The sequence below is a fragment of the Cherax quadricarinatus genome, chromosome 13, assembly GCF_038502225.1.
Source record: "Cherax quadricarinatus isolate ZL_2023a chromosome 13, ASM3850222v1, whole genome shotgun sequence".
In the NCBI taxonomy this organism is placed as follows: domain Eukaryota; kingdom Metazoa; phylum Arthropoda; class Malacostraca; order Decapoda; family Parastacidae; genus Cherax; species Cherax quadricarinatus.
In genome coordinates this window covers 51,944,468-51,964,612 of record NC_091304.1, presented here as the reverse complement: position 1 = coordinate 51,964,612, position 20,145 = coordinate 51,944,468, and the positions used below count along the sequence as shown (strand labels likewise).

The following is a 20,145-nucleotide window of genomic DNA, read 5'->3' as shown; positions in this document are numbered from 1 at the left end:
TGATTTGACGAGCTGTTGGAGTGTGAGCAAGGCAAAGATTTGTGAAAGGATTCAGCAAAACCGGTTAGTTGGACTTGAGTCCTGGATGTGGGAAGTACAGTGTCTGCACTCTGAAGGAGGGGTAGAGATATCTGCAGCTCGGAGGAGCATATGAGTGGTAGTATAGGTCGTGCGTGTGTGTATGTGTGTGTGTGTGTGTGTGTGTGTGTGTGTGTGTGTGTGTATGTGTGTGTGTGTGTGTGTGTGTGTGTGTGTGTGTGTGTGTGTGTGTGTGTGTGTGTGTGTGTACTCATCTAGTTGTACTCACCTAGTTGGGGTTGCGGGGGTCGATTCACAGCTCCTGGCCCGGCCTCTTCAACTGGCCGCTACTCAGTCACTCTTCCAGCTCAGTGAGCTTTACCATACCTCTTCTTAGAGCTATGTATAGATCCTGCCTCCACTACATCACTACCCAGGCTATCCCACTTCCTGACAACTCTGTGACTGAAGAAATACTTCCTAACATCCCGGTGATTTATCCGAGTCTTCAACTTCCAACTGTGTCCCCTTGTTGCTGTGTCCCATCTCTTGAACATCCTGTCTCTGTCCACCTTGTCTATACCTCTTAGTATTTTATGACGTTATCATATCCCCCCTATCTCTCCTGTCTTCCAATGTCGTCAGTGTGTGTGTGTGTGTGTGTGTGTGTGTGTGTAAATTGTATCAACCAATAATTCATATAATATCAGTTACCAAGATTTTTCTCATAAATTAGTATAAACAATGAGTATAAGGTATAACAATAATAATAATAATAATAATAATAATAATAATAATAATAATAATAATAATAATAATAATAATAATAATAATAATAATTCGTGCTAAAGGAGAGCCTATAATATGGGGAAATTATCTGGAGAGTGACCTTAATAGTCACTTTACATATATACTCCTGAAGAATATTCTCCTCAGTGTATATATGCTGAGAGATTTCAATAATGTTTATTGCAGGGACTAAAGTCTTTTTTGTCTGGTAATGACACTGTCTACACGTCCTAATATATATGACGTACAATATCGACGTATTGTGTACTGACGTTTTGCTGGCAGTGAGAAACGTGTGTGTTTCACTCATCATGAGGACACTGCCACACACACAACACACCAACATGAGGACACTGACACACACACAGCACACCAACATGAGGACACTGACACACACACAACACACCAACATGAGGACACTGACACACACACAACACACCAACATGAGGACGCTGACACACACACAACACACCAACATGAGGACACTGACACACACACAAAACACACCAACATGAGGACACTGACACACACACAACACACCAACATGAGGACGCTGACACACACACAACACACCAACATGAGGACACTGACACACACACAACACACCAACATGAGGACACTGACACACACACAACACACCAACATGAGGACACTGACACACACACAACACACCAACATGAGGACACTGACACACACACAACACACCAACATGAGGACACTGACACACACACAACACACCAACATGAGGACACTGACACACACACAACACACCAACATGAGGACACTGACACACACACAACACACCAACATGAGGACACTGACACACACACAACACACCAACATGAGGACACTGACACACACACAACACACCAACATGAGGACACTGACACACACAACACACCAACATGAGGACACTGACACACACACAACACACCAACATGAGGACACTGACACACACACAACACACCAACATGAGAACACTGACACACACACAGCACACCAACATGAGGACACTGACACACACACAACACACCAACATGAGGACACTGACACACACACAACACACTAACATGAGGACACTGACACACACACAGCACACCAACATGAGGACACTGACACACACACAACACACCAACATGAGGACACTGACACACACACAACACACTAACATGAGGACACTGACACACACACAACACACCAACATGAGGACGCTGACACACACACAACACACCAACATGAGGACACTGACACACACACAACACACTAACATGAGGACACTGACACACACAAAACACACCAACATGAGGACACTGACACACACAGCACACCAACATGAGGACACTGACACACACACAACACACCAACATGAGGACACTGACACACACAACACACCAACATGAGGACACTGACACACACACAACACACCAACATGAGAACACTGACACACACACACAACACACCAACATGAGGACACTGACACACACACAACACACCAACATGAGGACAATGACACACACACAACACACCAACATGAGGACACTGACACACACAACACACCAACATGAGGACACTGACACACACACAACACAACAACATGAGGACACTGACACACACACAACACACCAACATGAGGACACTGACACACACACTGACACACACACAACACACCAACACACTGACACACACAGCACACACGAGGACACTGACACACACACAACACACCAACATGACACTGACACACACACAACACACCAACATTAGACACTGACACACACACAGCACACCAACATGAGGGACACACACACAACACACCACATGAGGACACTGACACACACACAACACACCAACATGACGGACACGCTGACACATGAGGACACTGACACACACAACACACCAACATGAGGACACTGACACACACACAACACACTAACATGAGGACACTGACACACACACAACACACCAACATGAGGACACTGACACACACACAACACACCAACATGAGGACACTGACACACACACAACACACCAACATGAGGACACTGACACACACACAACACACCAACATGAGGACACTGACACACACACAACACACTAACACGAGGACGCTGCATGACACTGACACACACACAACACACCAACATGAGGACACTGACACACACACAACACACCAACATGAGGACGCTGACACACACACAACACACCAACATGAGGACACTGACACACACACAACACACTAACATGAGGACGCTGACACACACACAGCACACCAACATGAGGACACTGACACACACACAACACACGAACATGAGGACACTGACACACACACAGCACACCAACATGAGGACGCTGACACACACAACACACCAACATGAGGACACTGACACACACAACACACCAACATGAGGACACTGACACACACAACACACCAACATGAGGACACTGACACACACACACAACACACCAACATGAGGACACTGACACACACAACACACCAACATGAGGACACTGACACACACACAACACACCAACATGAGAACACCGACACACACACAACACACCAACATGAGGACACTGACACACACACAACACACCAACATGAGGACACTGACACACACACAACACACCAACATGAGGACACTGACACACACACAGCACACCAACATGAGGACGCTGACACACACAACACACCAACATGAGGACACTGACACACACACAACACACCAACATGAGGACACTGACACACACAACACACCAACATGAGGACACTGACACACACACAACACACCAACATGAGGACACTGACACACACAACACACCAACATGAGGACACTGACACACACACAACACACCAACATGAGAACACTGACACACACACAACACACCAACATGAGGACACTGACACACACACACAACACACCAACATGAGGACACTGACACACACACAACACACCAACATGAGGACACTGACACACACACAACACACCAATATGAGGACACTGACACACACAACACACCAACATGAGGACACTGACACACACACAACACACCAACATGAGGACACTGACACACACAACACACCAACATGAGGACACTGACACACACACAACACACCAACATGAGGACACTGACACACACACAACACACCAACATGAGGACACTGACACACACACAACACACCAACATGAGGACACTGACACACACACAGCACACCAACATGAGGACACTGACACACACACAACACACCAACATGAGGACACTGACACACACACAGCACACCAACATGAGGACACTGACACACACACAGCACACCAACATGAGGACACTGACACACACACAACACACCAACATGAGGACGCTGACACACACACAGCACACCAACATGAGGACACTGACACACACACAACACACCAACATGAGGACACTGACACACACACAACACACCAACATGAGGACACTGACACACACACAACACACCAACATGAGGACACTGACACACACACAACACACCAACTTGAGGACGCTGACACACACACAGCACACCAACATGAGGACGCTGACACACACACAACACACCAACCACTGTCACATCTTGACACAACTCACTCAACAAACTACCAGGGAAGAAAATCACGTCTCGGAAAACTTCTTGTACACATCTCTTACACATCTTATACATCTCACAAGATTGCGACCATTAAAAAAAAAAACTCTTTCGCTATGTCGTTTTTTAATTTCCAGAACTACAAACTGTCCTTCGTAAGTATGGCTTTTACTTAAGTAAATTAAAGGAAAGAAAGCAATGACCATAACAGCGGTAGGAAGAAACAGGTAATTGTCTTCCCCCCAATCTCTGCTAGCACGTGAAGTCTCCAGCCCAGGCTCCTCCTCACAGCTTCTCCTCATCAATAAGTTGGAGATTACAGGGAAGAGAGCCTTAGAACGCTGACCAACACCGATCTTGGTTACTTGTGACGCTGCCTCGGTACCTCGGTACCTCGGTACCTCGGTACTCATTTTGCGATGAGATTCACTATTACCATTTTTGGTTACCTATATATATATATATTTAATTCTAATCAAGACGAAAATATCACAAGTAACTCGGGGGTAACCGGGAGAGAGAGAGAGAGAGAGAGAGAGAGAGAGAGAGAGAGAGAGAGAGAGAGAGAGAGAGAGAGAGAGAGAGAGAGAGAGAGAGAGAGAGAGAGAGAGAGAGAGAGAGAGAGCTGAGAGATATATTTATATTAAACTCCAGGACAGTCTCTCAATCATTGTTATTAATTAAAGAAAGAAAGCAAGCAAATATATATATATATATATATATATATATATATATTATTTTGACCATGAACAAGTGGTATTGATCAATAACAACACTGCACTAGCCAAGGACTCGAACCCATGCTGCTTTAGCCTGCCTCATGGTGGGCAAAAACACATGACGGCCTTATCCACTGGACCATACGATCCTTAAGAGTAGCGCATCCAGCGGAACTGGATGTTGTACTCGCTACCCAAGGACACACGATGGCGTGGATGACTCTAGGCTTATTTCATTCTAGTCCCTGTTTGGTGTACTAGTACAATGAGCAGTATTTTATATTATTGTGACCACGAACGAGTGGTATTAATCAATAACAACACTGCACTAGCCAAGGACAGCTCTACTGGATGCGCTACTCTTAAGGATCGTATGGTCCAGTGGATCAGGGCGTCATGTGTTTTCGCCCACCATGAGGCAGGCCAAAGCAGCATGGGTTCGAGTCCTTGGCTAGTGCAGTGTTGTTATATATATATATATATATATATATATATATATATATATATATATATATATATATATATATATATATAACCACTGTGAAAGAATAGTGAAATTCCAAGCGCTTTCGTGACTACTCACATTATCAGTTACATGTCCCTTGATAATGTGAGTAATCACGATATATATATATATATATATATATATATATATATATATATATATATATATATATATATATATATATATATATATATATATATATATATATATATATTAATGCATCCACGAAACAAGTGTTTTTTAAGGAAATAATTCTATGATCAGCTGGGGGTCGAACCCGAGTTATTAAACCCGCCTCCCAGGGAAGCCGGCTAAATTCTCGACGACTTAGTCCATTACGCCACCATACTACAAAACGTTAGGTGCCCAGTAACTACACTTGGACATGTCACTCCTAACGCGAGCACATTTGTGGCAGTGGAAAGCTACTGTACCTAATTTCATCCTCCTCCCGTTTAGATACCTGTGTCACGAGCGTATTAATGCATCCATGACACTGGTGGATGTTTCTACAGTGGTACCTGGTGAAGGAACAATGATTGACCTGAGTGTAGTGGTTGAGAGGTAATCCATTCTTGAACCACTGGAGGCGCGCAGGTGGTCGTGATCCTCTTGCCTCACAGGTCAGATATCGTTGCACTCCCTCCGTTAGCGTGACCTGACCCTCTGACCCTGACACAAGCCGGACCGACGTAGGTGGGTCTGACGGGAAAGAAAAATTGACGTTATCTGAAATAAGAAAATTAAGAATGAAGGCCTCATGGACTTTATAGATCACCGGCGAGAACCTTCAGCGCCACAGACCAGAAAATAACTCATCAACACATAACAAATAAACAAATAAACAAATAACTTTAATCTCTACCATTAAGAATTATTTTACCGCTTAGTTTTGATTATAATAAATAATACCATTAACAATAGCACTGCATCTCATTTAAAAGTCAAAATAATACTAACCTGGGTCTGGGGATTATCGACCCCCAATTTTCAGTCCCAGACCGATCCTGGTAGTCGACTGTCTGACCAGTTAAGTGACTGGTGTTCGTCACATGTTTACCCAACACAAGTATCCCTATTTGGTTAATTAGGGCAAAAAAAAGTTGAAAGAAGCAATTAAATTCGATTACGCAGATGGTTTCAAGTCCATTAGAAATACCATGTTTGTATGCAGAGGTTAAGTGATGGGTAAACTTGGTCTATATGTCTTCCAGGAACACTGGATGTAATAAGTTCTTTCAGTGTGTGTATGTCGAAATTTATAACCATTTCCTACAGTTCTGTCAAACTAAACAGTGTGATGTGTGTCTCCTGTCTGTAATGTGAAGGTGCTGGTGCTAATCGGTCTTTAGTACACTTAATATATGTTTTAATGCTGGTGGGTCATCCATACTCAGTATACAGTATATCTAGTTTATTGTCTGGCTTGGTGATGGTAAAATATCCACACGCGCAGTGTATTATTTATTGCTGGTTGGTCAACTATACGCTCAGTAATTATTCCTTCTGATCTTCGGCATTCTTCTTTGTATTGGACTGAGGAAGTCACTGTGTGGCGAAATGTTTCCTCAGTAAAGATACCCAAGTGTTGCACATGTGTCTAATTTAACAACTTGTCAGTTATCAGAACCATTTATCAACACTCGGTATATACTTCATTGCTGAAGGATCTTCCGTATACTCAGTTTATGCTATAGTATTGGTGAGTCTTCCATATATTCAGTTTATGTTGTGGTGCTGAAGAGTCTTCCAGTCACTGTATGTTGTCGTGCTGAAGAGTCTTCCAGTCACTGTATGTTGTGGTGCTGAAGAGTCTTCCAGTCACTGTATGTTGTAGTGCTGAAGAGTCTTCCAGTCACTGTATGTTGTGGTGCTGAAGAGTCTTCCAGTCACTGTATGTTGTGGTGCTGAAGAGTCTTCCAGTCACTGTATGTTGTGGTGCTGAAGAGTCTTCCAGTCACTCTATGTTGTAGTGCTGAAGAGTCTTCCAGTCACTCTATGTTGTGGTGCTGAAGAGTCTTCCAGTCACTCTATGTTGTGGTGCTAAAGAGTCTTCCAGTCACTCTATGTTGTGGTGCTGAAGAGTCTTCCAGTCACTCTATGTTGTAGTGCTAAAGAGTCTTCCAGTCACTCTATGTTGTGGTGCTGAGGAGTCTTCCAGTCACTCTATGTTGTGGTGCTGAGGAGTCTTCCAGTCACTCTATGTTGTAGTGCTGAAGTGTCTTCCAGTCACTCTATGTTGTAGTGCTGAAGAGTCTTCCAGTCACTCTATGTTGTGGTGCTGAAGAGTCTTCCAGTCACTCTATGTTGTAGTGCTGAGGAGTCTTCCAGTCACTCTATGTTGTGGTGCTGAAGAGTCTTCCAGTCACTCTATGTTGTGGTGCTGAGGAGTCTTCCAGTCACTCTATGTTGTGGTGCTGAAGAGTCTTCCAGTCACTCTATGTTGTGGTGCTGAAGAGTCTTCCAGTCACTCTATGTTGTGGTGCTGAAGAGTCTTCCAGTCACTCTATGTTGTGGTGCTGAAGAGTCTTCCAGTCACTCTATGTTGTGGTGCTGAAGAGTCTTCCAGTCACTCTATGTTGTGGTGCTGAAGAGTCTTCCAGTCACTCTATGTTGTGGTGCTGAAGAGTCTTCCAGTCACTCTATGTTGTGGTGCTGAAGAGTCTTCCAGTCACTCTATGTTGTGGTGCTGAAGAGTCTTCCAGTCACTCTATGTTGTGGTGCTGAAGAGTCTTCCAGTCACTCTATGTTGTGGTGCTGAAGAGTCTTCCAGTCACTCTATGTTGTGGTGCTGAACAGTCTTCCAGTCACTTTATGTTGTAGTGCTGAAGAGTCTTCCAGTCACTCTATGTTGTGGTGCTGAAGAGTCTTCCAGTCACTCTATGTTGTGGTGCTGAACAGTCTTCCAGTCACTCTATGTTGTAGTGCTGAAGAGTCTTCCAGTCACTCTATGTTGTGGTGCTGAAGAGTCTTCCAGTCACTCTATGTTGTGGTGCTGAGGAGTCTTCCAGTCACTCTATGTTGTGGTGCTGAAGAGTCTTCCAGTCACTCTGTGTTGTGGTGCTGAAGAGTCTTCCAGTCACTCTATGTTGTGGTGCTGAAGAGTCTTCCAGTCACTCTATGTTGTGGTGCTGAAGAGTCTTCCAGTCACTCTATGTTGTGGTGCTGAAGAGTCTTCCAGTCACTCTATGTTGTGGTGCTGAAGAGTCTTCCAGTCACTCTATGTTGTGGTGCTGAAGAGTCTTCCAGTCACTCTATGTTGTGGTGCTGAAGAGTCTTCCAGTCACTCTATGTTGTGGTGCTGAAGAGTCTTCCAGTCACTCTATGTTGTGGTGCTGAACAGTCTTCCAGTCACTCTATGTTGTAGTGCTGAAGAGTCTTCCAGTCACTCTATGTTGTGGTGCTGAAGAGTCTTCCAGTCACTCTATGTTGTGGTGCTGAAGAGTCTTCCAGTCACTCTATGTTGTAGTGCTGAGGAGTCTTCCAGTCACTCTATGTTGTGGTGCTGAAGAGTCTTCCAGTCACTCTATGTTGTAGTGCTGAGGAGTCTTCCAGTCACTCTATGTTGTGGTGCTGAAGAGTCTTCCAGTCACTCTATGTTGTAGTGCTGAAGAGTCTTCCAGTCACTCTATGTTGTGGTGCTGAAGAGTCTTCCAGTCACTCTATGTTGTGGTGCTGAAGAGTCTTCCAGTCACTCTATGTTGTGGTGCTGAAGAGTCTTCCAGTCACTCTATGTTGTAGTGCTGAAGAGTCTTCCAGTCACTATGTTGTGGTGCTGAAGAGTCTTCCAGTCACTCTATGTTGTGGTGCTGAAGAGTCTTCCAGTCACTCTATGTTGTAGTGCTGAAGAGTCTTCCAGTCACTCTATGTTGTGGTGCTGAAGAGTCTTCCAGTCACTCTATGTTGTGGTGCTGAACAGTCTTCCAGTCACTCTATGTTGTAGTGCTGAAGAGTCTTCCAGTCACTCTATGTTGTGGTGCTGAAGAGTCTTCCAGTCACTCTATGTTGTGGTGCTGAAGAGTCTTCCAGTCACTCTATGTTGTGGTGCTGAAGAGTCTTCCAGTCACTCTATGTTGTGGTGCTGAAGTGTCTTCCAGTCACTCTATGTTGTGGTGCTGAAGAGTCTTCAAGTCACTCTATGTTGTGGTGCTGAAGAGTCTTCCAGTCACTCTATGTTGTGGTGCTGAAGAGTCTTCCAGTCACTATGTTGTGGTGCTGAAGTGTCTTCCAGTCACTCTATGTTGTGGTGCTGAAGAGTCTTCCAGTCACTCTATGTTGTGGTGCTGAAGAGTCTTCCAGTCACTCTATGTTGTGGTGCTGAAGAGTCTTCCAGTCACTCTATGTTGTGGTGCTGAAGAGTCTTCCAGTCACTCTATGTTGTGGTGCTGAACAGTCTTCCAGTCACTATGTTGTGGTGCTGAAGAGTCTTCCAGTCACTCTATGTTGTGGTGCTGAAGAGTCTTCCAGTCACTATGTTGTGGTGCTGAAGAGTCTTCCAGTCACTCTATGTTGTGGTGCTGAACAGTCTTCCAGTCACTCTATGTTGTGGTGCTGAAGAGTCTTCCAGTCACTCTATGTTGTGGTGCTGAAGAGTCTTCCAGTCACTCTATGTTGTGGTGCTGAAGAGTCTTCCAGTCACTCTATGTTGTGGTGCTGAAGAGTCTTCCAGTCACTATGTTGTGGTGCTGAAGAGTCTTCCAGTCACTATGTTGTGGTGCTGAAGAGTCTTCCAGTCACTATGTTGTGGTGCTGAAGAGTCTTCCAGTCACTATGTTGTGGTGCTGAAGAGTCTTCCAGTCACTCTATGTTGTGGTGCTGAAGAGTCTTCCAGTCACTATGTTGTGGTGCTGAAGAGTCTTCCAGTCACTATGTTGTGGTGCTGAGGAGTCTTCCAGTCACTATGTTGTGGTGCTGAACAGTCTTCCAGTCACTATGTTGTGGTGCTTGTTGGTCAACCATACATCAAGTATTTATTTCATTGTTGATAAGGTCTTTCATACTCTCTACATTTACTTCAGTTAACTCAAAATATTTGAGATTTTTTGGTTAATCTCTCAACATTCATAACAACCAATACCTGTTTGTGAATATATGAAAGATTTTTACAAATTTCTGTAGTATGTCCAGCAGAGGTTAAGGACCTTTGTGCTTAGCAGAGGATGTGTGTCTTTGTGGCGAGCAAAGGTGTTGACTTTTGCTCGAAGCAAAGGTTATGAGCGTATGTTCCCTACAGAGGTTATAGACCTTCGTGCACAGCAGAAGTTATGGAAGGGAGAAGGCACAGTTGCAGAGAGGAACTTTACCAAGATGTTTCACCTGTGAACAGACTTCTTCAGTCAATACAGAAGAAATCACCCAGTCAGGTGTGTGACTGGGTGAACTGCAAAATATTAGCATTGCTACTTTGCACTTAGACTGTATTTAAAGATAAATAATGACCATCATTCTTCATTAAACTTTAAATAATTAACTATGAAATCCCCTCACAACATTGTTCATTTGGAAGATTCTGAAGAGATGAGTTTAGAAGGCTGGGGGATGAGTTTGGGAAGCTGTATAAATGATGCAAATTAAAAGTGAGGATGGAAGAGAGGAAGAGGACGCAGGAAAATGTTTAAAACAATGAAAACTGTATATGAGATGGAAGGCTGGAGTATGGAGGAAGTGAAAATATTTAGATATATGGGAGTGGACATGTTGGCATATAGGTCTGTGAAGTAGAGGTGATTTATAGACTTACCAAAGTATTAAAATACCATTTCATATGGGGTTTAATCATTGTAGTGAGGAGGAGGATCAAGACAGTGGAAATACCACTTTATGAGAAATATGTGGTGTGTATATTATGCACTCAATTCAGAACGTAGGAATTAGAATACAGTGAGGGGTTTATGCGATGTATTATTCAGAAGGCAGAGGAGGGGATGTTTAGAGAGGATGGAGGAGAATAGGATGACGGAGAGGGTGTGTAAATCTGAGGGGCTGTATGACCCTTGTGGGTTTAGCGTATAGTTTTGATGATGATGATGATGATGATGATGATGATGATGATGATGATGATGATGATGATGATGATGATGATGATGATGATGATAATAACAATAATAATAATAATAATAATAATAATAGTAATAATAATAATAATAATAGTAATAATAATAAAAATAATAATAACAACAACAGCAATAATAATAATAATAATAATAATAAATCTGAGGAAGGATCGTCCAGAAAGGGATTGTTGGAAGGTGTGATTTAACTGGAAGAGGATATATATATATATATATATATATATATATATATATATATATATAAAACAGTCTACCATAGGTAGTAGGTTGGTAGACAGCAACCGCCCAGGGAGGTACTACCGTCCTGCCAAGTGAGTGTAAAACGAAAGCCTGTAATTGTTTTACATGATGGTAGGATTGCTGGTGTCCTTTTTTCTGTCTCATGAACATGCAAGATTTCAGGTACGTCTTGCTACTTCTACTTACACTTAGGTCACACTACACATACATGTACAAGCACATATATACACACCCCTCTGGGTTTTCTTCTATTTTCTTTCTAGTTCTTATTCTTGTTTATTTCCTCTTATCTCCATGGGGAAGTGGAACAGAATTCTTCCTCCGTAAGCCATGCGTGTTGTAAGAGGCAACTAAAATGCCGGGAGCAAGGGGCTAGTAACCTCTTCTCCTGTATATATTACTAAATGTAAAAGGAGAAACTTTCGTTTTTCCTTTTGGGCCACCCCGCCTCGGTGGGATACGGCCGGTGTGTTGAAAGAAAGAATATATTATATATATATATAATATATATATTATATATATATGTATATATATATATATATATATATATATATATATATATATAATATATATATATATATATATATATATATATATATATATATATATATATATATATATATATATATATATATATATATACATATATATATACATAATTCGAGAAAACTGGTTAGGTACTGGGTGGTGAAGGTTGGAAGTACAAGGATTATGAAGGAGCGGGAATATGCTGCAGATCGGAGGGTCATTGAGACTTGATGTCTGAACATTTTTGCCAGGGTAACTGTTTAATAAATGATTTTGAATGTTTCATTTTTTTCTTAACCTTTCCTGTGGTGGAAGAAATCCTGTATGATAACAGAGAAAGATCTAATTTTATGTGTATTTACCATTATCTATCGAGACTTCTAATGCAGGAGTAGACATATTAATATATACTTACTATTATCTATAGTGACATCTTATACAGGAGTATCTCTACGGAGACATCTCGTACGTGACATCAAACATTCATATCAATACTTACACATCATGTCTATAATCACTGCCTCGGACAGTGGTATACTAAGGTTAGAATTGACGGCTTGACATGTCAAGGTCTTGTTGAGGTCAGTGCGGGTGAGACGGGTCAAGAAAAGAGCATTACGGGTCACCTGACCTGTCATGACCTCACTTACGTCGTCAAGAAGTGACTCCTCATGCCACCAGGTCACCTGAGGTCGGGGACGACCTGAAAGGAAACGGAAAGACATTTGGATTTTATTGGTGAAGAATTTTAAGAGATAATGGAGCAGAGAGCGACAGTGTGAGATACAGGAAGAAACAGCAAACAATTCCAATTTATATATGAAACAGGAAAAAAACTGTTGTGCTTTAAGAATATAAGAAAAAAGGAGCACTGAAGGAGCCCTACTGGCCTATGCTAGGCAGGTTCAAGTCACCTACTGGCTTAGGCCAAAGCCAGTCAGGTTCAGCTCACACTCACCCATTCACACCCACTTGTGTATTTGTCTACCCTATTTTTAAAACTACACAAGGTTTTAGATTTAATAACACTTCTCGGGAGTTTGTTCCACTCATCCACAACTCTATTACTAAACCAGTCGTCTCCTATATTCTGTCTAAATCTAAATTTTTCAAACGTCAGTGGAAGATCCGAGATGAATGGGTGAGATTTTACACCCACTAGAGAAGGTATTGACCAGGAGGTGAATTTACTCTTTTTCCCACTAACTAGTGTCGAAACTAAAACACTTTTCTTTCTGTCCTGAACCAAGATCAAACCACGAGTCAGAAAGAGGGAGGGAGAAAGTCAGAGTCGGGAACAGCTTTCTGGTATACAAGGTATATAGACCATAGCTGACATCAATGACATACTACTATACAGAAAACCCTTTGTTATGCAGAGCAGTTCAGTTTTTCAACCCCTTTCCTATATTTCTGATGTTGTGACGACTCACCTAAGCTAGTTCTCATTCTCTTCTCATTTCTGATGTTGTGACGACTCACCTAAGCTAGTTCTCATTCTCTTCTCATTTCTGATGTTGTGAAGACTCATCTAAGCTAGTTCTCATTCTCTTCTCATTTCTGAAGTTGTGACGACTCACCTAAGCTAGTTCTCATTCTCTTCTCATTTATGATGTTGTGACGACTCTCCTAAATTAGTTCTCATTCTCTTCTCATTTATGATGTTGTGACGACTCTCCTAAGCTAGTTCTCATTCTCTTCTCATTTATGATGTTGTGACGACTCTCCTAAATTAGTTCTCATTCTCTTCTCATTTATGATGTTGTGACGACTCACCTAAGCTAGTTCTCATTCTCTTCTCATTTCTGATGTTGTGAAGACTCACCTAAGCTAGTTCTCATTCTCCTCTCATTTCTGATGTTGTGACGACTCACCTAAGCTAGTTCTCATTCTCCTCTCATTTCTGATGTTGTGACGACTCATCTAAGCTAGTTCTCATTCTCCTCTCATTTCTGATGTTGTGACGACTCACCTAAGCTAGTTCTCATTCTCTTCTCATTTCTGATGTTGTGACGACTCACCTAAGCTAGTTCTCATTCTCCTCTCATTTCTGATGTTGTGACGACTCATCTAAGCTAGTTCTCATTCTCCTCTCATTTCTGATGTTGTGACGACTCTCCTAAGCTAGTTCTCATTCTCTTCTCATTTCTGATGTTGTGACGACTCTCCTAAGCTAGTTCTCATTGTTTTGTCATGTCTAATGTTACAAAAAACATGAACAGACCTACTGGCTCATGTCACTGTAAACTCCATATTGAGAAACCATCACGTCTATTCTCATCATTCTTACTATCCATCTTTCTCACTCTACACATTCAAAGGAACAGGATAAAAATATGGAAATAATAAGGAGAGGTGGAAAATATAAGAAGGGAGGGAGAGAAAGAGGGAAAGAAAGAGGGAAAGAAAGAGGGAGAGAAAGAGGGAAAGAAAGAGGGAGAGAAAGAGCGAGAGAAAGAGCGAGAGAAAGAGGGAGAGAAAGAGGGAGAGAAAGAGGGAGACAAAGAGGGAGAGAAAGAGGGAGACAAAGAGGGAGGGAAATAGGAAGGGAGGGAGAATGGGGACAGAAGGCAATGATAAACCTCAATAAATATAACCGGACAGAAGAAAAAAACGATAAATTTTATGCAACATAACATAATGATAGGAATAAACGAAGGAAGAACAACGAAGATAAATGCAGCTCGTTACCTAGCTCCTAGCAAGATAGTACATTACCTAGCTCCTAGCAAGATAGTACATTTCCTAGCTCCTAGCAAGATAGTACATTTCCTAGCTCCTAGCAAGATAGTACATTTCCTAGCTCCTAGCAGGATAGTACATTTCCTAGCTCCTAGCAAGATAGTACATTTCCTAGTTCCTAGCAAGATAGTACATTACCTAGCTCCTAGCAAGATAGTACATTTCCTAGCTCCTAGCAAGATAGTACATTTCCTAGCTCCTAGCAAGATAGTACATTTCCTAGCTCCTAGCAAGATAGTACATTTCCTAGCTCCTAGCAAGATAGTACATTTCCTAGCTCCTAGCAAGATAGTACATTTCCTAGCTCCTAGCAAGATAGTACATTTCCTAGCTCCTAGCAAGATAGTACATTTCCTAGCTCCTAGCAAGATAGTACATTTCCTAGCTCCTAGCAAGATAGTACATTTCCTAGCTCCTAGCAAGATAGTACATTTCCTAGCTCCTAGCAAGATAGTACATTTCCTAGCTCCTAGCAAGATAGCACACTTCCTAGCTCCTAGCAAGATAGTACATTTCGTAGCGCCTAGCAATATAGTACATTTCCTAGCTCCTAGCAAGATAGCACACTTCCTAGCTCCTAGCAAGATAGTACATTTCCTAGCTCCTAGCAAGATAGTACATTTCCTAGCTCCTAGCAAGATAGCACACTTCCTAGCTCCTAGCAAGATAGCACACTTCCTAGCTCCTAGCAAGATAGTACATTTCCTAGCTCCTAGCAAGATAGTACATTTCCTAGCTCCTAGCAAGATAGCACACTTCCTAGCTCCTAGCAAGATAGCAAATTTCCTAGCTCCTAGCAAGATAGCACACTTCCTAGCTCCTAGCAAGATAGTACATTTCCTAGCTCCTAGCAAGATAGTACATTTCCTAGCTCCTAGCAAGATAGTACATTTCCTAGCTCCTAGCAAGATAGCACACTTCCTAGCTCCTAGCAAGATAGTACATTTCCTAGCTCCTAGCAAGATAGTACATTTCCTAGCTCCTAGCAAGATAGTACATTTCCTAGCTCCTAGCAAGATAGTACATTTCCTAGCTCCTAGCAAGATAGTACATTTCCTAGCTCCTAGCAAGATAGTACATTTCCTAGCTCCTAGCAAGACAGTACACTTCCTAGCTCCTAGCAAGATAGCACATTTCCTAGCTCCTAGCAAGATAGTACATTTCCTAGCTCCGAGCAAGATAGCACACTTCCTAGTTCCTAGCAAGATAGCACATTTCCTAGCTTCTAGCAAGATAGTACATTTCCTAGCTCCTAGCAAGATAGCACACTTCCTAGCTCCTAGCGAGATAGCACACTTCCTAGTTCCTAGCAAGATAGCACACTTCCTAGCTCCTAGCAAGATAGCACACTTCCTAGCTCCTAGCAAGATAGCACATTTCCTAGCTCCTAGCAAGATAATACATTTCCTAGCTCCTAGCAAGATAGTACATTTCCTAGCTCCTAGCAAGATAGCACATTTCCTAGCTCCTAGCAAGATAGTACACTTCCTAGCTCCTAGCAAGATAGTACATTTCCTAGCTCCTAGCAAGATAGCACATTTCCTAGCTCCTAGCAAGATAGTACACTTCCTAGTTCCTAGCAAGATAGCACATTTTCTAGCTTCTAGCAAGATAGTACATTTCCTAGCTCCTAGCAAGATAGTACACTTCCTAGCTCCTAGCAAGATAGTACATTTCCTAGCTCCTAGCAAGATAGCACATTTCCTAGCTCCTAGCAAGATAGTACACTTCCTAGTTCCTAGCAAGATAGCACATTTCCTAGCTTCTAGCAAGATAGCACATTTCCTAGCTCCTAGAAAGATAGCACATTTCCTAGCTCTTAGCAAGATAGTACATTTCCTAGCTCCGAGCAAGATAGCAAATTTCCTAGCTCCTAGCAAGATAGCACATTTCCTAGCTCTTAGCAAGATAGCACATTTCCTAGCTCCTAGCAAGATAGCAAATTTCCTAGCTCCTAGCAAGATAGCACATTTCCTAGCTCCTAGCAAGGTAGTACATTTCCTAGCTCCTAGCGAGATATTACACTTCCTAGCTCCTAGCAAGATAGCACATTTTCTAGCTCCTAGCAAGATGGCACACTTCCTAGCTCCTAGCAAGACAGTACATTTCCTAGCTCCTAGCAAGATAGCGCACTTCCTAGCTCCTAGGAAGATAGTACATTTCCTAGCTCCTAGCAAGATAGCACTCTTCCTAGCTCCTAGCAAGATAGCACATTTCCTAGCTCCTAGCAAGATAGTACATTTCCTAGCTCCTAGCAAGATAGCACACTTCCTAGCTCCTAGCAAGATAGAACATTTCCTAGCTCCTAGCAAGATAGCACATTTCCTAGCTCCTAGCAATATAGCACATTTCCTAGCTTCTAGCAAGATAGTACACTTCCTAGCTCCTAGCAAGATAGCACACTACCTAGCTCCTAGCAAGATAACGTGTTTCCTAACTATTAAGATAACATACTTCCCAGCTCCTAGCAAGTTGACATACTTCCTATCAGGCTAAGACACTTCCTAACTCCTAGCAAGATGTCCTAGCAAGATGCCAATCTTGAGAAGTCAAGTTCTAGATCACTAGCAAGATTACTTCCTGGTTGTAGGTCATGATACATGTTACAAGCATCTTCAAGCCCTCACAAGCATCCTCAAGTCCTCACAAGCATTCTCAGGTCCTAACAAGCATTCTCAGGTCCTAACAAGCATTCTCAAGTCCTAACAAGCATTCTCAGGTCCTCACAAGCATTCTCAGGTCCTCACAAGCATTCTCAGGTCCTCACAAGCATTCTCAGGTCCTCACAAGCATTCTCAGGTCCTCACAAGCATTCTCAGGTCCTCACAAACATTCTCAAGTCCTAACAAGCATTCTCAGGTCCTCACAAGCATTCTCAGGTCCTCACAAGCATTCTCAAGTCCTAACAAGCATTCTCAAGTCCTAACAAGCATTCTCAAGTCCTAACAAGCATTCTCAGGTCCTAACAAGCATTCTCAAGTCCTAACAAGCATTCTCAAGTCCTCACAAGCATTCTCAAGTCCTCACAAGCATTGTCAAGTTCTAACAAGCATTCTCAAGTCCTAACAAGCATTCTCAGGTCCTAACAAGCATTCTCAGGTCCTAACAAGCATTCTCAAGTCCTAACAAGCATTCTCAGGTCCTAACAAGCATTCTCAAGTCCTAACAAGCATTCTCAAGTCCTCACAAGCATTCTCAAGTCCTAACAAGCATTCTCAGGTCCTAACAAGCATTCTCAAGTCCTAACAAGCATTCTCAAGTCCTAACAAGCATTCTCAAGTCCTAACAAGCATTCTCAAGTCCTAACAAGCATTCTCAGGTCCTAACAAGCATTCTCAAGTCCTAACAAGCATTCTCAAGTCCTCACAAGCATTCTCAAGTCCTCACAAGCATTCTCAGGTTCTAACAAGCATTCTCAAGTCCTAACAAGCATTCTCAGGTCCTAACAAGCATTCTCAGGTCCTAACAAGCATTCTCAAGTCCTAACAAGCATTCTCAGGTCCTAACAAGCATTCTCAAGTCCTAACAAGCATTCTCAAGTCCTCACAAGCATTCTCAAGTCCTCACAAGCATTCTCAGGTTCTAACAAGCATTCTCAAGTCCTAACAAGCATTCTCAGGTCCTAACAAGCATTCTCAGGTCCTAACAAGCATTCTCAAGTCCTAACAAGCATTCTCAGGTCCTAACAAGCATTCTCAAGTCCTAACAAGCATTCTCAAGTCCTAACAAGCATTCTCAAGTCCTAACAAGCATTCTCAGGTCCTAACAAGCATTCTCAAGTCCTAACAAGCATTCTCAAGTCCTCACAAGCATTCTCAAGTCCTCACAAGCATTCTCAGGTTCTAACAAGCATTCTCAAGTCCTAACAAGCATTCTCAAGTCCTAACAAGCATTCTCAAGTCCTCACAAGCATTCTCAAGTCCTCACAAGCATTCTCAAGTCCTAACAAGCATTCTCAAGTCCTAACAAGCATTCTCAAGTCCTCACAAGCATTCTAAAGTCCTAACAAGCATTCTCAAGTCCTCACAAACATTCTCAAGTCCTAACAAGCATTCTCAAGTCCTAACAAGCATTCTCAAGTCCTAACAAGCATTCTCAAGTCCTCACAAGCATTCTCAAGTCCTCACAAGCATTCTCAGGTCCTAACAAGCATTCTCAAGTCCTAACAAGCATTCTCAAGTCCTAACAAGCATTCTCAGGTCCTAACAAGCATTCTCAAGTCCTCACAAGCATTCTCAAGTCCTAACAAACATTCTCAAGTCCTCACAAGCATTCTCAAGTCCTAACAAGCATTCTCAAGTCCTCACAAGCATTCTTAAGTCCTAACAAGCATTCTCAAGTCCTAACAAGCATTCTCAAGTCCTAACAAGCATTCTCAAGTCCTCACAAGCATTCTCAAGTCCTAACAAGCATTCTCAGGTCCTAACAAGCATTCTCAAGTCCTAACAAGCATTCTCAAGTCCTCACAAGCATTCTCAAGTCCTCACAAGCATTCTCAGGTCCTAACAAGCATTCTCAAGTCCTAACAAGCATTCTCAAGTCCTCACAAGCATTCTCAAGTCCTCACAAGCATTCTCAGGTCCTAACAAGCATTCTCAAGTCCTAACAAGCATTCTCAAGTCCTAACAAGCATTCTCAGGTCCTAACAAGCATTCTCAAGTCCTCACAAGCATTCTCCAGTCCTCACAAGCATTCTCCAGTCCTCACAAGCATTCTCAGGTCCTAACAAGCATTCTCAAGTCCTAACAAGCATTCTCAAGTCCTAACAAGCATTCTCAGGTCCTAACAAGCATTCTCAAGTCCTCACAAGCATTCTCCAGTCCTCACAAGCATTCTCCAGTCCTCACAAGCATTCTCAAGTCCTCACAAGCATTCTCAAGTCCTAACAAGCATTCTCAAGTCCTCACAAGCATTCTCAAGTCCTCACAAGCA

At 42.5% G+C, this 20,145-nt stretch overlaps 1 protein-coding gene across 4 annotated transcripts in view; it reads right to left on the bottom strand.

Annotated features, from left to right (window-relative positions):
- The window catches only part of LOC128688467 (protein turtle homolog A), a 237,337-nt gene that overhangs the window by 31,228 nt on the left and 185,964 nt on the right, over nucleotides 1-20,145 (bottom strand). For all 4 annotated transcript variants that reach the window (XM_070084724.1, XM_070084727.1, XM_070084725.1 and 1 more), the window contains 2 exons: nucleotides 12,971-13,174; nucleotides 6,177-6,334 (listed from right to left, as the gene is read on the bottom strand). In XM_070084724.1, coding sequence (XP_069940825.1) covers nucleotides 6,177-6,334; nucleotides 12,971-13,174 — 362 coding nt within the window. The remainder of the gene's footprint in view (nucleotides 1-6,176; nucleotides 6,335-12,970; nucleotides 13,175-20,145) is intronic.